General features: G+C 43.9%; 1 protein-coding gene and 1 long non-coding RNA gene across 5 annotated transcripts in view; one reads left to right on the forward strand and one right to left on the reverse strand.

Moving 5' to 3' along the window:
- LOC144614757 (uncharacterized) overlaps positions 1-6,940 on the forward strand; it is a 35,124-nt gene extending 28,184 nt beyond the window's left edge. The window contains exons 3-4 of the long non-coding RNA XR_013552870.1: positions 6,111-6,212; positions 6,458-6,940. This is a non-coding gene — a long non-coding RNA (uncharacterized LOC144614757). The remainder of the gene's footprint in view (positions 1-6,110; positions 6,213-6,457) is intronic.
- The window catches only part of VPS35L (VPS35 endosomal protein sorting factor like), a 115,606-nt gene that overhangs the window by 21,353 nt on the left and 72,576 nt on the right, over positions 1-21,677 (reverse strand). For 3 of the 4 annotated variants that reach the window (XM_078439918.2, XM_078439916.2, XM_078439919.2), the window contains 5 exons: positions 20,116-20,196; positions 18,130-18,193; positions 15,579-15,677; positions 13,971-14,048; positions 13,019-13,133 (listed from right to left, as the gene is read on the reverse strand). In XM_078439918.2, the coding sequence (XP_078296044.2) occupies positions 13,019-13,133; positions 13,971-14,048; positions 15,579-15,677; positions 18,130-18,193; positions 20,116-20,196 (437 nt within the window). The remainder of the gene's footprint in view (positions 1-13,018; positions 13,134-13,970; positions 14,049-15,578; positions 15,678-18,129; positions 18,194-20,115; positions 20,197-21,677) is intronic. The other variant, XM_078439917.2, reaches the window with a different exon arrangement.

The following is a 21,677-nucleotide window of genomic DNA, read 5'->3' on the forward strand; positions in this document are numbered from 1 at the left end:
GCTGATGTTGATCTTGTATAGAAAGAGATTAAATACAGGGGCGCTGGGAAAAGACACTTGATATCTCGGCCTACAGATAGTAGTAAATGACACTACTAAAGGGACCACAGACACTCCTAAGCCCTGTTTTAGGTAGTTTGTATTCTTAGTCCCCAGCAGTCCTATGAGAAAGGCACAATGATTTCAACGCCCACATGAGGAAATAAGCTCAAAAAGGGGGTGGCCAAATCAGAGTAGCCCAGGGATGGTCAAAGACTGAGCTGAGCAGAGTTTAAAGGCCACCACCCGCACTGAGCAATACAATAAAATTTGCATTATTTTTTAAAAAATGTTTTATTTATTTTGAGTGAGATAGAGAGCACACATGCACATGTGTAAGTGGGGGAGGCGCAGAAAGAGCAGAGAGAGAGAATCCCCAGCAGGTTCTGTGCTGTCAGCCTGGAGCCCGATTCAGGGGCTCGATCTCATGATTTGTGAGATCATGACCTGAGCCAAAATCAAGAGTCGGATGCTTAACTGACCGAACCATCCAGGTGCCCCAAAATCGTGTTTTTTAAAAAAAACACAAGCCTACAAATCATAGATCTGATAAGGGGTTTATATCTAGAATATATAAAGAAATTCTCCAATAACAGCAAAACAAGTAACCTGATTAACAATGGGCAAAGGACCTGAACAGTTTTCCAAATACACAAATGGTCAACAAGCACATGAAAAGATGCTCAACATCAATAATCATTGGGAGAATGCAAATCAGTGCAATCCCCCAGAGATTTCATCACTGGGAGAAAACTTCAGGATGGGCACCATAAAAAAACAAAGAACCAAAACAAAAACCAGTAAGTAACAAGTGCTGGCAAAGATGTAGAGAAGCTGCTGGTGGGAAAGTAAAACAGTGCAGCTGCCGTGGGAAACTCTTTGGTGGTCCCTCAAAAAGTGAAACACAGAATTATGCTCTCAGCCTGCAATCCTACTTCTAGGTTCACATTCAAAAGAAATGAAAGCAGGGACTCAGATACTTGTACATGAATGTTCACGGCAGCATTATTCACATTAGCCAAAAGGTGGAAACAACCCTAGCATCCATCAACAGGTGAACGGATAGGAAAACGTAGAACATATATACAACAGGATTATTATGCAGCCTTAAAGAGGAAGCAGATTCTGATACATGCTACAACATGGATGCACCCTGAAAGCATTACACCAAGTGAAACAGGTCCGACCTGAAAACATTACACCAAGTGAAACAGGTCCGACACAAGGACATATTGCTGTAGGATTTCGCTTTTATGAGGCAGAGGTATTGACTGCATGGAGACAGAAAGTAGAATGGGGAGAGGGGAATAGTTACTGTGTAAAGGGTACAGGTTGCATTGGGTTTGGAGGGATGAAAAGGTCTGGAAATGGATGGTGGTGAGGGCTGCGTGACATTGTGAATGTACCTAAAACCAATGAATTGTAGCTGAAAAATGCTTACAATGATACATTTTATGTTCCTCATTCGTAACCACACCACACAAGAAACAGAGCTGAATCTAGCGCTGAGGTTCAGCTCTCTGGGAACAGGCAGGCCTGGACGCCGGCTCTGGCTGTCTTCCTTCTACGGGAAAAGCTCTCTGTCCCCATGGCTCTACAGGAACTGCTTTCTGGTGAAAACATTAAGTCCGTAATGAACAAGGTGAAGAGCTTCTCTCAGCGGAAATGAAAATTCTGCTCAGAACAACGCCAAAGACCATTTATTTATTCTATTTATGTGCTTGTTACCAAGTGGCCACGAGAAAAGTGCCCATTATTATGCCTCATTAAAGAGGGCACAGCTTTGTGCAGGGCACCCTGTTCCTCACAAACACCCCCCACTCAGTTCCCATTCCAAAGGAGAGGGCTAAAATAAACAGTTATTTAGGGGTTGGGGCAATGTTCCAGAGTGTTCCAAAGCAGATTTTTATTTCTATCCTTAGAAGACTTACTCCATATATAAAATCTTATCTAGGAGACTTCTCAATTTTGATCTCGTAATTAGAGCTCAAATCCTATTTTATATGAAAAGTTTTTCCTCCTAGAGTTCAGAATAATGACGTCAATACCATAGAACACTTTTGTGGCTATTAAAAGCCCTGGAAGACAATCCAAGATAAAATGGGCTACATGTGTTTTGTTTTGTTTTGTAAAAGACCTACAGAAAAAGGAGAAATCCGATTCCAATCCATAAACACTATTATTCCTGTTTCACCGCGGGGGGGGGTGGGGGTTAGTAAGGGGCGGTGGGGAGGGAAAAGCAAGCATATGTACCAGCCTCCCTATGCTTTATCTTTTTCCACTGGATCTTCTGAGGTTTCACTGGACAACCGGGCTTCTTTTCCACATCTTACTTTAAAAAAGGAATTAAAAATAAAAACCAAAACTACCACTCAGGGATGCCTGGCCGGACCCACGTCCATTCTGTTGCAAGATCCTTCTTCGTGGGGTGTCCACTCCTCTGCAGAGCAGCATTCTGTTGTTTTCTGTGCCAGAGCCAACATGTCCCTCAGCGCTGCTGGGTTCTGGGTGAAGGGCAAGCAGAGCCACCATCCCTGCTCTCAGTACGAGGGGCTGAGCTGCTCGCAAAGCCAGTTTTCCAAAATTGCTTTAACAGAAGCATCAGAAGCTTTGCTAAAAATACAGGTTCCCAGGCCTAATATGGCCGATGGGAACGTACTCTGCAGGACCTGGCGGTTCCTCCAACTTTAAGTGTGCATGGATGCTGTGTACACATGTTACATACAGGCTACAATGCGGCCGAACCTTAAAATCATATCCTAAATGAAAGGAATCAATCATAAGAGACCTGTATTGTAAGCCTGCACTTATATAAAATAATAAGAACAGGCAAATCCATAGAAACAAAAAGTAGACGGGCAGCTGCCTGGAGCTTGAAGGAGGAGCAAAAAGGAATGACTACTCAGTGGGTCCAGGGTTTCCTTTTGGGGTGATAAAAATGTGCTGGAATTAGTGATGACAGTTGCACAACTCTGTGAGTGTCCTAAAAACCAGTGAATTGTACACTTAGTAGAAGGATGGATTTTATGATACATGAACCTATCAGGTCTCACTCAGCTGTTACTTAAAAAATATATACGAATTCCTAGGTCCTGCCTTAAATGTACTGAACCACATTACCCAAGATAAAGAATGGGGTCAGGGGAGGCACATGGGTGGCTCAGTCAGTTAAGCATCTGACTTCAGCTCAGATCACGATCTTGTGGTTCACGAGCTCGAGCCCCGTGTCACACTCTGTGCTGACAGCTCAGAGCCTGAAGCCTGCTTCAGATTCTGTGTCTCCCTCTCTCTGTGTCCCTCCCTTACTCATGCTGTCTCTCTCAAAAATAAAAATAAAATGTTAAAAAAATAAAAAACAAACTATTGCATTGTCATATCCTGGAAATGATGTGGCTAATAAACAGAACACAGTACATCTATGTAAAGATGCCTATGATATATTAAGCACAAATCGTTATATACCTGTGTACAGCAGCATCCTATCTTTGTAAGAAAAACGGGTATATCCTTATGTAGATGCATAAAAATAAGTGAGGCACTAGAATGCCAAAGTATTAACTGTGATATAGGACTTGTGGCTGAGGGTGAAAGAAACTGGGATCTTTCACTTACCGCTAAGTTACTGCTTGGAATTTTAATTTACATTTCTAAAAATAATTTTTCTTTAGCATACATACAAAGGCAATGTAATGCTTTAAACTTTTCAATCACAGAAATGTGCAAAAGAACAAGTGAGGCTGTAAGGTAGACAAGGCAGATGATCAAAGGGGGGTATCTGAATAGTAACCCCTTCCTTCTTAACCAGGGGTGGGCGCCCACCCACAGCCCAGGGACTCCAGACTCCTGCTGCTCCAAGGGACATCCACCCTCCTCGTGTGCATCAAGCAAGGCACTAAGGGTGGCACACACCTTCCAGAGGCCCAGGTACTGGCCTGCCCCCCACAGCCAATGCGCCAGGAAGGTTCCTCTCTGATTAGTTGCTTGATGAAGTGAGGCGTAATTCAGGGTTCAAGCTCTCTAGACAGCTCCACTTGAATGGATTCTTCTGGAGGCTTTAGAAGGTCTCAGCCTGTGCTCTGAAGCCTTTTCCAGATCCCCAAAGGCAACTCAAGAGCTAGTGGCGTCCCACAGGCATGCTCGCCTGAATAGACCATTCCTATCTGTTTTGTGCACCAAGGCTCTACATAGGACTCTGTCTGAATGACAGATAGGGTTCCACATTCTCAGAGACTAGAATATCCACCAATTCAACAACTACTGAAAACCTTCAAAATGTTCAGAATTAAGACGCCAGTTGCTCATTGTTGGCAAGAGCAAAAAAACTGGCAAGGGTCCAAATATTTTTCAATAGGAGTTTAGGAGAAAAATGGAGGGGGTCTGGGGAAATAATTTATAGCACTTCCAAAAAGAAAAGGAAATGACATAGAACACTGGACAGCCATTACAAAGAATGGGGTGGATCTTTATGTAGTGACATGGGTTAAGTGGGAAGGGGCAGGGGGAGAAAAGACCAATATTTACTGCTAAGTGAAAAAAGCAAATTGAAGGGGCGCCTGGGTGGCTCAGTCGGTTAAGCGGCCGACTTCGGCTCAGGTCATGATCTCGCGGTCCGTGAGTTCGAGCCCCACGTCGGGCTCTGTGCTGACAGCTCAAAGCCTGGAGCAGGCTTTGGATTCTGTGTCTCCCTCTCTCTCTGCCCCTGCCCCTGCCCCGCTCTCTACCCACCCCCCTCTCAAAAATAACATTAAAAATTTTTAAAAGAAAAAAGAAAAACATTGCAGAAGACACAATCCCATTCCTAAGGGTGGTGGGGACTGCGTGTATATATAAGAATATAGATAGAAGTGGAGGGAAGGAGAGCAGAAGAGAGGTAAAGCATGAGAATGAAGGAGTATTTCTAAATGAACCTATAGAAAAAAAAATTAAGAAAACTATCCCAAATGTTAACAATGGCTGTTTTTTCGAAGGGAGGAAACGGAGCAGATTACTGATGACTTTTATTTTGAGGCCTTTTATGTTTGTTTGTTAAGTTCTACACTTCTTTATTTGTGGGAATTTTTTCAAATGAGCGTGAAATAAATTTTTTTAGTAAAAATCATTAAGATTTAAAGTAACGTACAAGCTATTATTCAGTGGGAAACAAGTCGGTACCCCCAAACACCCTCCATACATGGTAACATAAACTCAAGACTTGTGACCTCTGAGAGTCAGGAGATCCTTTTGTGTCCCCAGCATTGTCAACACAGACTAGGATTCAGCACATGAATCTAAACACACAGTCAAGAAGCGATGACCCACCTTAAGAGGTGGCGTTTGGTTTTTTAAATAACAGATTAGGTCACTGCTAATGGAAGTCTATACTACTTGTCAGAACCATAAAAGCCCAGGGCTAAACAAGAGCTCAGAAGCCACTCCACTCCCAAACACACCTTCAAAATCACATGCCCTCCTGGACACGTGAGACAAGACAGTCCTGGGTCCAGCTCTCTAAGAAAGGGGGCATCGTGATTTCTTGGGACAAAACATCACAAGAAGGTGAAAGACTCCTTCCTGTCCCTTGAATATGCTTGATCAAAGCGGGATTCTGGCTACACTCCACAAGTTCTAACAACCCTGTTGCTAAACTGATCTTTACCAGTCTTCAACATTTTCCATCTCTTGATGAGTGTAGGTTTGGAGTGACAACATCAATATAATGGAAACTACTGTACAGATGTAATGTCAGGACGCAGCTTACCGCCTCAAACTTTGTATTTTGGACTGTTAATGTCCTTCCACCCTACCCCCAAATCCGTATGCTGGAATCCTACCCCCAAAGATGGTACTGGTGGGAACACTGAGGTGTGAAATCATGAGGTGGAGCCCTCACAAATGGGATCAGTGCCCTTATACGAGAGGCCCCAGAGAAAACTCTCACTCTTTCCACATGTGAGCACACAGTGAGAAGATGGCGGTCTATGAGCCAAGAAGTCTTCGCCAGACACTGATCTGCTGGTAGCTTGGTCTTGGGCTTCCTTGAGCGACAAATGTTTGTCACTGAAGTCACTCAGCCCATGGGATTTTTGTTTCAGCAGGCTGAACTTTGGTCTGCACTGAAGATGCACTGTCACCAAGTGACAGGGCTGCCTTTGGGTAAAGCCTCAGAGTCCAAATGGCCAATTGATCGTCCACAGGTGAGTTATCCATAGAGATTTAACACTATTTATGACTACACTGTGTTTTTGTAATAGAATTTGTTATTACAGCAGTTAAGTTTGAGGACTGAAGGAGCCACTAATTTGATAATATGTAATGTATACAGAGTAAGATTTAAAGAAATATGAATGCCCAGAAACAATTAAATACTTTATTCATTAATGCTTAATTGTTATCAATGACAGCTTAATCTAACCTTGATTTTGCCATGTGGTTTATGCAGAATGCCTTTTCAATTCACTGATTATCAACACACTGTGAAAGTCCACTGGGGTCATAGAAATGACTTCTCAGTCCAATGTGCTACCCATGTCACCGGACTCCTGTCTTTGGAGCTAATGCACAGTCAACACACCTTCCTACCATCTCTGCAATGGCTCACAGGAGGTTGTGAAGAAGTCTCTGCGGATATTAGGTTTGGATTTCCCGAAGCAGAAAAGATTAACTAACTCTCATCTTCATTCTGGTTGTTTTCTACATAAACTTATCTAATGTTCAATCTGTAACAACTGGTCTCCAGCAACCACATACACCCAGGGTTAGAAATAATACTTTGTATTAGGGTTTAGAGGAACTAACCCACTTCAGGAAAGCTCAAGGGTGGAAAGAGCACTTGAAGTCAGATCAGGCCACTTATTGGCTGGACGGTCCTGGGCAAGTCATGTCACACTTCTCAGCCACAGTATCCTCATCTGTAAAATGAACATAAACCACCGAGCAAATACTACATACTGAATAAGACTAGATTGCTTTGCAGGAATTTTCAGTTCTCATCAGGCCCCAAACTATCTTCCTAACTTGATCTCTTACCCATTCCTTCCAGATGCATTGTTTCCAGCCTGTAGGCCTTTGCACCTGGCTGCTGTCTCAGCCTAGAATGCCCTCTGCCTCATTTCAGCATATAAAGATCCTCCTTTCCCTCCAGGCAACTCAATGCCACCCGTTTTAAAAAGCTTTATTTTTTAATTTATTTTTATTTTTTGCTCTTCTAAGCCAAAGGGTCAGCTTTCTCTCCCTTAAAATTCTATCGCACGTTTTATGAAATCTTGCACAACATTTATCACAAGCTGCCTTGTTTAACTGTAAACAGATTCACTCTCCCCTATTAGCACACAGTCTCAAAGTGCATTCCTTTTCTGGCACAATGCTGGGCACAGTGGCTTGTGTGTAAAAAATGGCCAAGAAATGCTGGCGGGAGCAAGAAAATTGTTGATATTTACTAATATAAAGAGCTAAGTGAACTTACGGGGAGACTCTTGCCCTGCTCCTTTTCTGTGGGTTGCATTATGGGTTGCCCTCCATCCCAGGCCCTTATATTCTGTAAGGTGGATGGACCATGTGAACATGGATGACGAGTTTCATGCCACGTGCCCACGTGAACTGTTCTGGCAAAAATAACCTGCTTTGTCCACGATCACCAGAGGGTTTGTGAGAACAGTCACATCAAACACATTCTTCAGAGGATGGCCTGTCAACAGAACTAGTAAATGTGACCTTAAGCATAAACCCCAGTGACCTGGTAAGTGGATAGAGGATACTTTCCTCCATCACAAGCCACCCATCATTCTCCAGGAGGATAAAAAATGCTTTCTCTCCTCCACCCTGCTGTCCAGGCCACCTCCATTAGCCGTGATGGTTCACAGTGGTCAGTGGGCCTCCTAGTAGCAGGCCACAGCCTCTCCTCTGCTTTTTTGGGTTCCTCACGGATCAAAACAGCAAAATAGCTTCATTCAACAGGTCTATACAGCTTGGCATATGTTTGAGCCTAACTTGTTTTCTTTCACCTAAAACTATGAAAAGAAGTTATGTAAAACCTACTAGAAGGCTCTGATGGGACTCTCTTCTGAACAGCAGGGTTACTTAGTAGTTATGTCCATACCATGAAAAGCCTGGGTACCATTTTACATGTATTGATATTATTAAGAATTATCAACCATTATTATCGTAGGATTGCCACTCCTTCATTCAGCACCTCTTGAGCACCCGTGTGGTAGGCAACGTGCCAGGAGCCAGGGACGCAACGTCCAACAAGACACGTCAGATTTCATGGAGCGGATACTCTTGCAAGGGAGAAAAGTGGACATTTACTTATTAACTTGCTAAATAAAACAGCAGTAAGTCCAGTGAGGGAAAAGTGCCAAGATAACACATCTAGAATAACCTGATCTCACTCTTAGTTTGTTTAGGGATGGAGAGGCCAAGGCTGGTTTTCCCTAAGAACTGGCTTGTGAGTAAGCTCTGAAGGATAAAGATGCAAAAAATAAATAAAAATGTACAATTTAAAAGGAGGGGGAGACAATTCTATAGGAGTGGAAAGAATTATTATTAATAAAAGAACAAAACCATTTTGCTTGTTTTCTCTACTGTTTTGTCTTTGGAGGAACTGCATACCCGTTTTGATTTTTTCCCCCAGGGTAATTCAGCAGGTTAATCTTCAAAGAATGATCATCTTTCCTGTGGATTTCTCAAGGTTTTGCCTCGGACAAGTATGCTTTCAGAAGCCTGAAACCACAGAGCTGGCATTGTATGCAGAACTCCACAGCATACTTTTGTCTTTTGAGAGACAATTCTATGAGGTTAATGTTTACTGAGCAGCTACTGTGTGCCAGTGAGTCAAGTTCTCTGAGTACGTTTTCTCATTTAATCTGTGACAGGTACCACAGCCATCACCTCCACCTGACAGATGAGGAAACAGGCACAAAAAGGCCAATTTGGCCAAGGGCACCCTGCTGGTGAGTGGCAGAGTCCAGATTGGGAGACCAGCAGTGAGGGACTCATCTTGACATCCTGCTGCTGGCCAAATACACCACAGGCTTCCCCACCTCCCATGCCTTTGCTCAAGCCCTTTGCCCCACCTGGAACGCCAACTGTTCCTTCTCTCCTCCCCATCTCCGCCTGATAAGTTCTCCTTCTAAGCCCCATCTGAAACATGACTTCCATTGTAAAACCACTCTCCTTTCTCAGATTAGAAACTGTAAAGATAAAGGTACCAAGACAAAAATAAAGGGCAAAAAAGTTTGTTCCTGCTGTGGCCTGGTAATAATCTTCTGGGAAGAACCACTCACAAACAAGAGCAAGCACTTATCTAATGAAGTGGCTGAAAGCAAAGATAAACAGGCATCTCCAGGTGAGGGGCACAAGCCCAATTTCTCCTCACTACTGGGACAATGGGTGGCTTTGAAACAAATCCCCCCCACATCGCACTCTATGTACTACCTCAGTACGTCCATAGGACCAGAACTGGGCCTCTCCTGTAAAAAGCCTCCATCAGCATCCCACACAGCACTGGCTGAGAGTTCAATGGGAGTTTAACGTCAGGCTGGACCCAGTCCTGGCAAAGCCACCGTCTGATAAACAAGATACATACCACTGAAGCTGGATCAAGGGAGGCCAGAAAGTGGACTGGGGGGAGAGAATTGTTTTCTAACCAGCTGAGAGGGAGGGTGTTTAAGGTGGGAGTGGGGGGGGGGTGAACAACAGTGGCCCATTTCCACAAGCTTCATTTAATTTATATTTAGCCTTCCCATGCTCAGTAATTGAATGTATTATTTATTTTGGCCACAACCGCTGCATGTGGCTTTCGGAACAACAATCATAGGCTTTTAAGGTTTAGTGCCATAGCATTTAGAGACTAGAGTAAAAATCATCAGATAAATTATTAAACATGAAGTGGACGCCACATTCCTGCTCCTCCTGCAGTGGCTTGAAGTGTGGGATGAGGCAAATGAGGAGGTCCAGAACTCTAACACCGAGGGCACTAATCACCCGCACAGCGGGTACCAGGCTGTTCCAATGCTGCTTATCTCCTGGTGTGGACCGAGGTCGTTACAGGGCAGCACAGGAAAGCAAAAGCCACCCAGGGCTCTTGAAGAACAGTTCTTAGAGCAGCAAATCTTTGATGATAGGGGAGACTTTATTTGGCTTAAGAATTTTTGCCTTAAAAAAAAAAAAATTGCATGAAGCCCCAAATGGAGTCCAGTCATAATAAGCTTGCCTGGAATCTACAATATTTTAGATCATGGTCTTAGTTTGTAAGTTGGGAGGAGAAAGATCGAGGCTTCTAGAGCCCCCACTTACAGTTCTCTGCTCTGGTACCTGCAGTTCACAATCTGTTCCCAATGTTTCAAGTTAGGCCAAACTCGAGCGTTCCTACATTAACTGTACTGTTCCTGAACTTTTTAAGAGGGAGCCAGTTTATAGTAAGATGTTAAGTTTCATACATCAACCTAAGCACCTAAGCTAATTAATCCACTCTACTCTTCATTTTGCATGGCATCAGGTTTTTGGTGGTGCCTGTTCATTTTTGTTTTAACTTGTTTCTTGCTAACCCATCATCCTTACCAAAGCAGGCACTAGGAGAAGTGTTTACCCACACATGACAAGGGCAGGTGGGGAGACTGGATGTCCAGACAATAAGCAACATATGCAATAAGAAAACACAGATCAACAGCATAATGACGATCACGAGGATGGTACAGAGCATGAGAGACTAGGAAGCTGCATTCAGCCAGACCGGTGTTTTGTTTTGTTTTGTTTTGTTTAATTTACGTCCAACTTAGTTAGCATATAGTGCAATGATTTCAGGAGCAGAATCCAGTGATTCAGCCCCTACATATAACACCCAGTGCTCATCCCAACAAGTGTTCTCCCCGATGCCCCTTGCCCATTTAGCCCAACCCCCCAACCACAACCCCTCCAGCAACCCTCAGTTTGTTGTCTATATTTAAGAGTCTCTTGGGGCACCTGGGTGTCTCAGTCAGTTAAGCGGCCAACTTCGGCTCAGGTCATGATCTCGTGGTCCGTGAGTTCGAGCCCCGCGTTGGGCTCTGTGCTGACAGCTCGGAGCCTGGAGCCTGTTTCGGATTCTGTGTCTCCCTCTCTCTGACCCTCCCCCGTTCATGCTCTGTCTCTGTCTCAAAAATAACCGTTAAAAAAAAAAAAAAAAAAAAAGAGTCTCTTATGTTTTGTCTCCCTCCCTGTTTTTATATTATTTTTGCTTCCCTTCCCTTATGTTTATCTGTTTTGTAGAGAGAATCTTAAGCAGACGTCACACCCAGCACGAGGGGCTTGGTCCCACCACTGAGATCATGACCTGAGCCAAAACCAAGAGTCAGACACTCAACCAACTGAGGCACCCAGGAGCCCCTGGGGGAAGATCATTTTAGAAAGAGGGAACAGCAAGTACAAAGACTCTGAACTGGAATACAGCTTAGCATGTTCAAAGAACAGAAGAAGGCCACTGTGGCTTAAGTGTGGCGGAAGACGAGGACAAAAGGCAGGCAAGCACCAGAACACACGAGAACTCACAGGCAGGGTGTTGGATGCAATTCCAAATGTGGTGGCAGGCTACTGGAGTCCTCAGGAGTCAGAAGCAAAACTAAGCGGAGTTTGAAAAGGCTCATGGGTAGCGATCATGTTTGGAGACCTCAGTGCCCAGAACTGCCCCAGGTGAATGAAGATACAGATCAACATACCAGAACTGCCATGCCGAGGACGACTCTCCAACCCACCCAGGGAGCCCATCCAAACCAAAGGCACCACGTGGTCGATCACGAAACTTGGCTTTATCCTGTGAGGTCAGGTGGGAGATGGGAGTGGAGGGCAGACCATGACTGAAAACATCAACCCACCGGTGTCAAAGAAGCCCTCAAGTTAGTCACTGAAGCTTCCCAATTGTGGGCACTGCAAATGCTCTGTCAGCAGTGAGAGGCACGGCCTTGAGTCGGACAGATGAGGGGCTGAGTGCTGGCCATGGAGCCCTGGGGGCTCACTTGGGAAAGCAGGCACCAGCCCCAGGCCTGCCTCATGTGGCCGTTGGGAGGTTGAAATGAGTGTGCCAAGAGCTTACCACATAAAAATGCTCCATAAATGGAGCTCTTATACTCTTTGTGTTTCGGCCTGATGGATGGATACCTCCTGTCCCAGGGGGTGACAAGCGCCTCCTGTAGCAAATATGTGCGACCTCCAACACTCCGCCTGAGGGCTTTCTTTTGGGTCAAGTGGATAACAGGGCAGGGTGCAGCTGATGACCCAGAAGCAGCCCTCAGTCAATGGCAGAATAAAGAGTAAATAACCCAATTCTCCTGGCAAGGCAGTGCCGAGGCCGTTCGACACCCGTCCTAGAGGTCCCCAGGGGGAACGTACCTCAGCTGCCCACAGCAGTAACCTGCCCAGAAGCACACCCCTTGTTGGCTTCCTTCCTTTCCTTGTCTCAGTGCCCCCATCAGTCTACGGACACTCTCGGGGATCGCCTCCCAAATAAACCAGTTGGCTCCTATACCTAGTACAGGAATGGGTCTTGAGCACAATTTTTATCACTAAAAGTAACCTGTGGAGAGTATTCTTTCTATACTTATTAGATTCTATGTGTAGGTCTCTGGGGTTTCAAACAAACAAACATCAACAAAAAATAAACAGGAATCTACTGTGAGGAAGTAGTTCTAACTTGTAACATTCTCTACGCGCACTTATCCTGAGCTGCCTGACCTGGCCTGTGTGAGACAGATTTCAGAAGGTCCTTACAGGCAAATAGCTTCCCTCTGTAATCTGTCTGATTCTATAAAGGTGTGTATGTCCAATGTGCTTCCTTCTAAAGAAACAGATTTAAAACTCATCAGGTATTGATCAGTTATTTTTTTCTTTCCTTAAAAGAATCTCTCTCTCTTTACACACACACACAAACACACGCACGCACGCACGCACACGCACGCGCACACACACACAGAGCTGAGCCAGCTTTCCTAAGCAGCCAGGAAATGCTCAGAGGTGAGAATGATGGGCTTACCTTGGGAAAGGCACTGGTTGGCCAAGGCAACCTGACCAGAATGCAGGTAGAGGTTGAGGCGCGTGAAGATGCCCACCAGGGAGGGAATGGTAATGAAGCAGTAGGCAACACAGGCCTAGAAGGAGGGGAAGAAACACTGCAGGTTACATCAGCAGTACCATCACGGCAGACTGGTCCTCCTGTTCTCATCCGTCACGTATTTTCAAGCAAAAATACTTAATTAGTCTCCTCATTCTGAGCCCCAACTTTCCCCTCTTGAGTCTGCGACATACACTCCAGATGTGTCTGTGGGAGGAGGGGGAGGGGCAAGTGAGGAGAGTAAGGGTGTAAGAAAAATAAATCCTCATCCATCATCGAAGGAAATAGATAACACCCGACGCTGAATAAGCAGCAGAATCTGAAACCAATTACTTAAAAATATGGAGGTAATTACAAGAAGAAATTGCTCAAAGAGGGTTTGAGGTGGTTGTCTCTGAGGAAAGAGGTATGAGGTCAGGGTGGGATGGTATACTTTTTTTCTTGCTGCCTTCTTTTTGGTCCAACTCCATTTTTTTAAAAACACAGATATGTATTACTTTGATAAAAATTTTGAGTGGCACACTCAAGAAGGTGGATTTTTTTTTCACAGTTGAGAACTTTTCAAGGGGGAAGAAGGTAGTAGACCTTCCAGTTACAGGCATAAGCAGGAGGTAATTCGGCTGGCACAAAACTGCAATCCATCGTTCAACCACTCCTCCATAACACACATCCAAGGTGAGACATCTTTGATCATTTCTTTTGAAAATAGTAAGAAAATTGGTTAGTCAGTAGATACTCAAGGAAAAGTTAATCTGGAAAATCAATACTGAACCACCCTTAGGACACACTTGTCTTCTGGGAAGAGCAATTTAGAAACTTACAAATCAAACAACTCATTAGGGTTCAAAGTCTGAGTCTTCTCTCTAGAACATACCCGCACAAATGCAGCCGTCTTTCTGGAATGATTTCCTTTCATTACTTTTCTTGTTTCCATTGCCAACCGGTTTACACTCTGGGTTTATTAATTAAAAAACAAAACAAAACAGAAATGGTTATGAAATGATAGCTGGCTCAGATTCATGTCTCCCATAGAGATCTGGATATTAACTGCATACAAGTCAGTAAGAACATGCTATCTGGGGCCCAGACTGGCTAATGCTGAACCCTGAAATGCCAGAGGGGCCATCAGGCCTGATTCCCCCTCGGCTTAAGCAAACATCTCCAAGACGGTAAGAACAAAAGGCACTCCTGCCTATCAGTCAGCACTGGGAATGACCATTTTCTGGTTTAATGAATAGCCAGGGTTCACTTCATTTCCAGAAATCCCACACACGAAGCTTGAGATCTTAGAGATCCTAAAAGAAATCTCCAAATCTGCAAGCAAACACACAAGTCAGCGATGCAACAGTAACATGAACCATAAGAACGGAAGTAATAGCTCCCACATTGAACTCAGAGGACACAGGTGCTGGGTGCTGTTCTAAGAGCCGTACCCTCATTAGGTCACTTAACCCCCCAACCCTACAAGGTGAGCACTATTACCTCCCACTGAATTCCAGATGAGGTCTCTACCTTTAGAACTTAAGTTCACATACCCTGATAACCAGCAACCAAATAAAAAGGTTGCTCTCCTTGAGTTTATGTGAAGCAATTAAAGAGCCTTGAGGAATCTTTCCACAAATTGAGAAGTTCGGTCCTATGGTTCCCAAACTGTGTGGTGTGACATCCTCGAGGGCTGTAGCAAACTCACGGGGGTAGTGCGATTATTTTAGGGCAACAGAACAATGTTCAATTTTTGAACACTGTGTCAAGAACGGGTATGAGGTGGCCCACAGATTCAACACTGGACTGCACTGTTGCTTATAGCGACATTCTATCTTTGTGAAACGGGTTTTCAGCAGCTGCTCTGATCAAAAGCAAGTAGTGTGCAAAAATCAATGTGGAAAAAAAAATCAATGTGGAACAAGAAAGAAGGGTAGTGATGCCAACCCGATTCTAAGGTTTGAGAAGCTGTGCAGTGCCCAGTAGACACACACGCTTAAGTAATTGTGATTATTTAAGAATAAAGATATGTTATTTCTCTTTCAATTTACATATGGTGTTATTTCAAAGAGCTATCCAATTGTTAGGGTATAAATACTCAAACTGTTTGAGTCTAACTGTCTAATAAACAGAAGCATTATTTCTTTCTTTTGGCCTGGGGGCCCCATGAAAAGCTACCATGATCTAACAATGTTGGGACTCTGGTTAAGCTACAAGGACCACAGGTTAGTTATTTCTATAAGTAACTAATCAGGTAACTCACTTTGCCACTGGCATATGGGAATGAGAATATGCTAATTTCAGAGCAAAAGAGGTCAGTAAAAACCATCCAAAGACTTAAGCAAAATTGCAGACTGGATTAATCTTTGAAAAACCACCTTTTACGCCCTAAAGAACAGGAGTGTTATGGGGCCACAAGAATCCCAGGTTAAACTCCAGGCCTGGCATATAAACAATAAATATTGATTGAGAAAACAAACGAATACATGAAAATCCTTACGTGAATCAACTGCACAAGAACAGGTTCCAGGTTGCAAAACATTGACCTAGCCTCAACGTAAAAACTTAGTTGCTGTTCAAAATCACGGCCAAAGGACACCTAGAAGCAAGGAAAACGATGCTGAGAGTGTTATCTCTAGGCAACTGTAAGCACATAGCATGGAAAAGAGTTTACCTGAGGGGCACCTGGGTGGCTCAGTCTGTTAAGCATTTGACTGCAGCTCAGGTCACGATCTTGCCGTTCTTGAGTTCAAGCCCAGCATTAGGCTCAGAGCCTGGAGCCTGCTTCAGATTCTGTGTCTATCTCTCTCTCCTCCCCTCCCCTGCTCACGCTCTGTCTCTCTCAAAAATAAATCAATGTTAAAAAAATTTTTTTTAATAATAATAAAAAAAAGAGTTTTCCCTGAGCGTTGTGTGGGAGGGAAAGTGCTGAGATGAGAAGTCATCAAAATTCCCGCCAACAGCAATGAATAGGTGGAAACGTCAGGGGTACACAAACACACTCGAGCACGCTGGAATCTACTCCAATTAGACTTCACATTACTTTGCCCAGTGTGTAACTGAAATATTACCATTACCACCTCATCTTTATGACATGAGCACTGGACTAGAAAATAAAAAGACCAAAGGGTTCAGAGCAGAATCTCAGAATGTAAATAGAGTTTCCCAGGCTAGATGGAAACCACTGGAAAGGAAATAATGGAATTGTGTTTGTTGGCTATGGCCTTTTCACGGAACATCAATTTGGTTATTGAGCACCATTTGTCAGAGGGTTTTCCCTAATAAGAGCCACACCTTTCTGCCTCCTGATGGGGAATCCAACCGCAGCAACTTACTGGTGGCTGCTGGAGCCATAGATGGAAGTTTCTCCATCAATAAAAATCCCCTTTCCCCCCATTTCTTCCAATTTATGAACAGCTGGTTAGTAGGATAAACTTTACTGTTACAGCAATCATTTTTGTCCAGAGGGGGTTTAACGTTGCTATTTCCATTATAGCTATCAGGTTTCACATCTTATTTCCTCATATTCTCCACTATAATTTGGTGGCTTTCAGACAAAGCCATAAAAGGCTAAAATGCCACCTGATCAGCGTATAAGTCAAGGGCAAGGAGAGTCACCTGGTAAAAGGTGCATTTCCTAACATGGGAATTGGAAGGCTGATTCTGATTTTGCATCGAAATGGATTTTATCTACAGAGTCAGTTGAACAATTAGCACTGACTCTCTTGTTGAACCAGTCACATGTTCAAGGTTATTTTCACAGGGATCTGGTGATTTTCATCTTGGCCAGCTTTTGTCTTGACATTCGTATGAGAAGAGGATACTGGCAGCAGTTGGTATTTTAGCTCTGCGCACCCAGGATTAAAGCAAAGGTGGTTCTGGCTAGGGTGGTGTGGTGGGTCATTCCCAAAGAAGGCTGAACAATTGCTCCCACACGGCTTGTGGTGTTGCAGGGTCCCTGTGGACTCTTCCCTCCCCTCCAAGGCGATAACCCTGTGACCCCTCTGACCAAGAGAACAAAGCAGGAGGCAGCACTGGTCACGGTGCAATTTCTTAACTTTGGTCTTAAAAGGCCTGCGGCTTCCCTCTGTGCCTGCACCACGTAAGAGAGCTCAGCAGAGACAGCTGGACCATGGCAGAAGAGCAGAGAGTAAGAGGCCACACGGATGAGAAATGAGGCCCCAACGGCAAGACCCTATACAAGTAAGCAAGGCCGTGTGGATCCTCCGTGGCCCCAATCCTGCTACACAGAGCAGCCTGGCCACACATTCAACCCACAGGATCGTTACGAATGAATAAAACACCAATATTTAAAGCTGCTAAGTTTTGGGGTGAGTTGTTACGCACCAACAGGTTAACTAAAACAATGGGAGAGCAGGTGCTTGGCATTGTGTCCACACCCATCCCCCGCCCAAACCATTTTTTACCATCACCTGATGAGCAGCACATCGGGGGCTTCAGGGAGCCCCTTGTCCCCACTCCCGGTCCACGTGATTTGGGCTGCCCAGGTGTATGCATGTCTCCCGGGCCTGGCCAGTCCGTGTGCTCATTCCCCCTCACCGCAGCAATTCGTGCAGGGATGAGCCAGTGACCCAAATCAATCTAGAGACTCAGTCCCAGGACTTCCGCTGGAACCCTTCCTGCTGGGCTGCAGCGCTGGAAGGAATGGAAACCTAGAGCCCCTGAGGGGAGTGAGGCTGCCTGGGAGGACATCCCGAGAGCAGATCCACGGGCCAAAGACACACAGACGGCAGGTCCTGACGACACCACAGAGACACCCGTGTCCAGCTGCTCCATTCCTGGACTTCGTGTCACATGAGCCAATAAGTCCCCCACTCCACCCTCCCCTTTATTTTTTCCTTAAGCCAGTTTGTCTTGGCTCTCTTTGCCCCCAGGGGAGTGCTGGCTAATGTAAGATGTTTTCTAATTTCATCTTATCTTAATAAAAATGAAAAGCACCAGGGAACATAATGTTAACTGCTTTCCCTGGAGTAAGAGTAAACAATTACATCACATTCCAAGCGCACTGCAACTTTTTCCCCAAGACTTACCATTTTTATAAATCCATTAATCAAATATGCCAGCATTCTTTTCTCATCCTCAAGAGTGAGTGCACTAAAATCAATAATTGTACATAATTAACATCGAGGTAATAAATGCAAGTTTCTAAAGGATACAGAAGAAGCAAACAATTTAACAGGTAAGAACATTGTGCATTTTTTAGATTTAAAAAACTCCCAACAGGCTGTGTTTCTTTTGGTGAAAATATATAATCTAAATGAACATAATTTAAATGTGTGTTTCTCATCTGTCTCAAAGACGGTGTTTCCAAGAAAGGTTCACTTTCTTTCCCTTGGAATTTGGACAGCAAGGTCCAACTTCAAATTTTATATTTCAGAGGAGTTTAGTTCAACAGTTCGTCGTAAAAACTTTCAAACATGCAGCAAAGTCAAAAGACATTTACAGCAAACATCCATACATCCAGCACCCAGATCCCACAATTATCATTTTACAGTATCTGCTCTATCACATAACTATCCCCTTCCCTCTCCATCCATCAATCCAGCTCACTCTGGGGAGGCATCTTAAAGTACATTACAGATGGCAACTACCTCTATTTAATAGCAATATTAATACTAATACAAATAAGAAAATGCCATGTCCTTAGTTTTCATTACACGTGTGAAGGCCTGTTAACAGTTCCCCAAGTTTATTTTTAAAGAAAACTTAAGAGCCTACAGCAAACAGGAGCCAAGTTTCTTGTGTACTGGTTCGTTCTAGGGGAAAGTACTGGCAAAGACTGCTTACCACCCGCTAACAAAGCAATGTCCCTTTCATTCTTTGAGATTCCCATTCCCAGCCTCCTTTGTAGCTGGGTGTGACCATATGACAGTTCTGGCCAATGGGATGGAAGCACAAGTGGTGGTGAGTCTTCCAAGTTTCCTCCCAGAAAGAAAACTACCGTCCATCAATGCCCATGGGCTATACATGGTGGAGGTAAGCCAGCTGCCCCCGGGAAGACAAGGACAACATCCCCGAGGGATAGCAGAGCAACGAGACAGCAGGGACCTGGCTGGTGCTCTAAAGCAGACCTACCTACCCCAACCTTCTGGTCTCACACCTTTAGCAAGAGAGAAATAAACTTGCCATGTTACTGAAGCTAAAACCCAGGATCCTACCAATAAGAGTGCCTTTCTGGATGTGTTTTGTGCCTTTATTTCTATTTTTGCTCAACTAGAAAGTTCACTGGTTCCATTTATTATGAAAAGTCTTGATATTTTTACTTTTATAACTCTTCCTGAGGTTGCAAACACAAAGCCATGAAAACCAAGATTCCAAAATTCAGAAGAAAAAAAAGAAATACAATTCATCTTGTTGATGGTTAAGTTCCAAAACCATTTTCTCAATTCTTAGAACATTTTCCACTGAATCAAGCTGCTGTGCTTTAAAAATTCTTTGGGGACTAAAATTTAAGCCACAAATAAGCAGGAACTGCTTCAAACACAACCAAGTGGAAACACGTAAGGAAAAAAACAACTAGAAAGCAAAGGAGTCATAATTTGGCCTTTGACCCAAAAGGTAAGGCCAATGGATGGACAGGACTGGGCCTCAAGTCTGCCAAACAACTAGAGCCCTTCATGTAAGGAATATATGCCATTTCATTTGAATTTCAAATAGCTGGCTAATAATGAGAGAGATCTGAAGCTTAGGTTACTGGATGAGTGAACTCATTACTCCCCTATCTGCTGCTCTCAAGTCTCCAGGAGACATGGAGTTTGAGTTCACTTGGATGAAACCAGTCTTTTTCTCTCAACAGAAATCCCTTTGTAAAAACATCTGCCATCTCATGTTTGCAGGAAGGTTACCCTCACTCTCTCTTCTCCTGGGCTGGAATGTCCTCATTAGCAAGAATTTTAATAGACACCACAAAATGGTATTATTCACAGTGGCAGCTTAAAGCAGTAATTCCCCAATGTACTATTTACGTGGTATTAAGACCCAATCCATGTTATGTTTCAGCCTTTAGCGTGGCTTACTTCACAGAGTCATGCATGGTCTTGCAAACGTGCAAAAGGGCGTTCAGAATGACGGGGTCCTTTGTGGGCTCCTGCTGATGCCTACAAGACATTTAAAGACAATGGTAAAAGCGATGTTCACCCACAGCAATGAAAATATGGATGAGTTTCTCATCTGCACATATCTGAGAAACAGCAAATTACCCAGCTGGCACTGAACACGTAATGGGCAATATTCTGTTTTTCTCTTAACTCTTCTTTCAATAACAAGTTTGCTTTTCTACACATATTCTAACTTCTCCTAAAATTATGGTAAATCCTACAAAACTGCTGCAATTCCTAAGCCAGGCAAAGGGCAAACCTGTTTGTTTTTTTACTACATTTCTTGAACCCTCTAAAGCAGTCTACAACCTGTCTATAACTGTGTTGAGTGCCAGGCAAAATTATTAATTTGGCTTTTCAAATAATATAGAAGGACAAGGTCTTATAACAAGTCCTTATGTGGGGAAAGTAGGTATATTTGTTCCAAGCATATGGAATTAATCTTTTAGTAAGACAACATAAGGAAAGCTTAAAACATACATTATTCAAGCAACATCTAACTCCGTTTTCCAAACTGAGGTTCTTTAGGTACCATCTTAATACATTTTATCTTGCCATATCTATATATTAATCTTTAGAGCAACTTTAACTTTTTAAATTTGACCTTGTCCTAACAGAATACATGAAAACACCAATTAAACTAATTATATTATCTAATATACCTTAAATTAAATATACAATCTTTATGTATTTTTTTAAGTTTATTTATTTTGAGAGAGAAAGGGGGAGAGGGAGAGAGGGAGAGAGGGAGAGAGGGAGAGAGGGAGAGAGGGAGAGAGGGAGAGAGGGAGAGAGGGAGAGAAGGAGAGAGGGAGAGAGGGAGAGGGAGAGAGGGAGAGAGAGAGAGGGAGAGGGAGAGAGAGAGAGAGAGGGAGAGGGAGAGAGGGGGAGAGAGAGAGAGAGAGAGAGAGAGAGAGAGAATGAGTAGGGGAGGGGCAGAGAGAGGGAGAGGGAGAAAATCCCAAGCACTGTCAGTGTGGCGCCTGAAGAGGGGCTCAAGCACGAACTCCAAGATTATGACCTGAGTTCAAGTCAAGAGTCAGATGCTTAACCAAAACTGAGCCACCCAGGTACCCCTACATTTACAACTTTTAAAATCAAAACCAAAATCTCTCCTCCATGTGCCACCTAAAATTATTTTATGTTTCACCAGCAATATGGCAGTTTGGGGAAACACAGATTTAGTCAACAAAAGGAAAGCAACTAAATAGGAAAACTGATAACAAATCTAAACATTGAAGATGGAAAGCTCTCTAGTCCTGAGACCTTGACGAGTATGACTTTATTTTTATCTTTTAAAATGTTACTCCGGGGGCGCCTGGGTGGCTCAGTCGGTTAAGCGGCCAACTTTGGCTCAGGTCACGATCTCGCGGTCCGTGAGTTCGAGCCCCGCGTCAGGCTCTGTGCTGACAGCTCAGAGCCTGGAGCCTATTTCAGATTCTGTGTCTCCCTCTCTCTCTGCCCCTCCCCTGTTCATGCTC

This window comes from Panthera onca, chromosome E3 (genome assembly GCF_046562875.1).
Source record: "Panthera onca isolate mPanOnc1 chromosome E3, mPanOnc1 haplotype 2, whole genome shotgun sequence".
NCBI classification, from domain to species: domain Eukaryota; kingdom Metazoa; phylum Chordata; class Mammalia; order Carnivora; family Felidae; genus Panthera; species Panthera onca.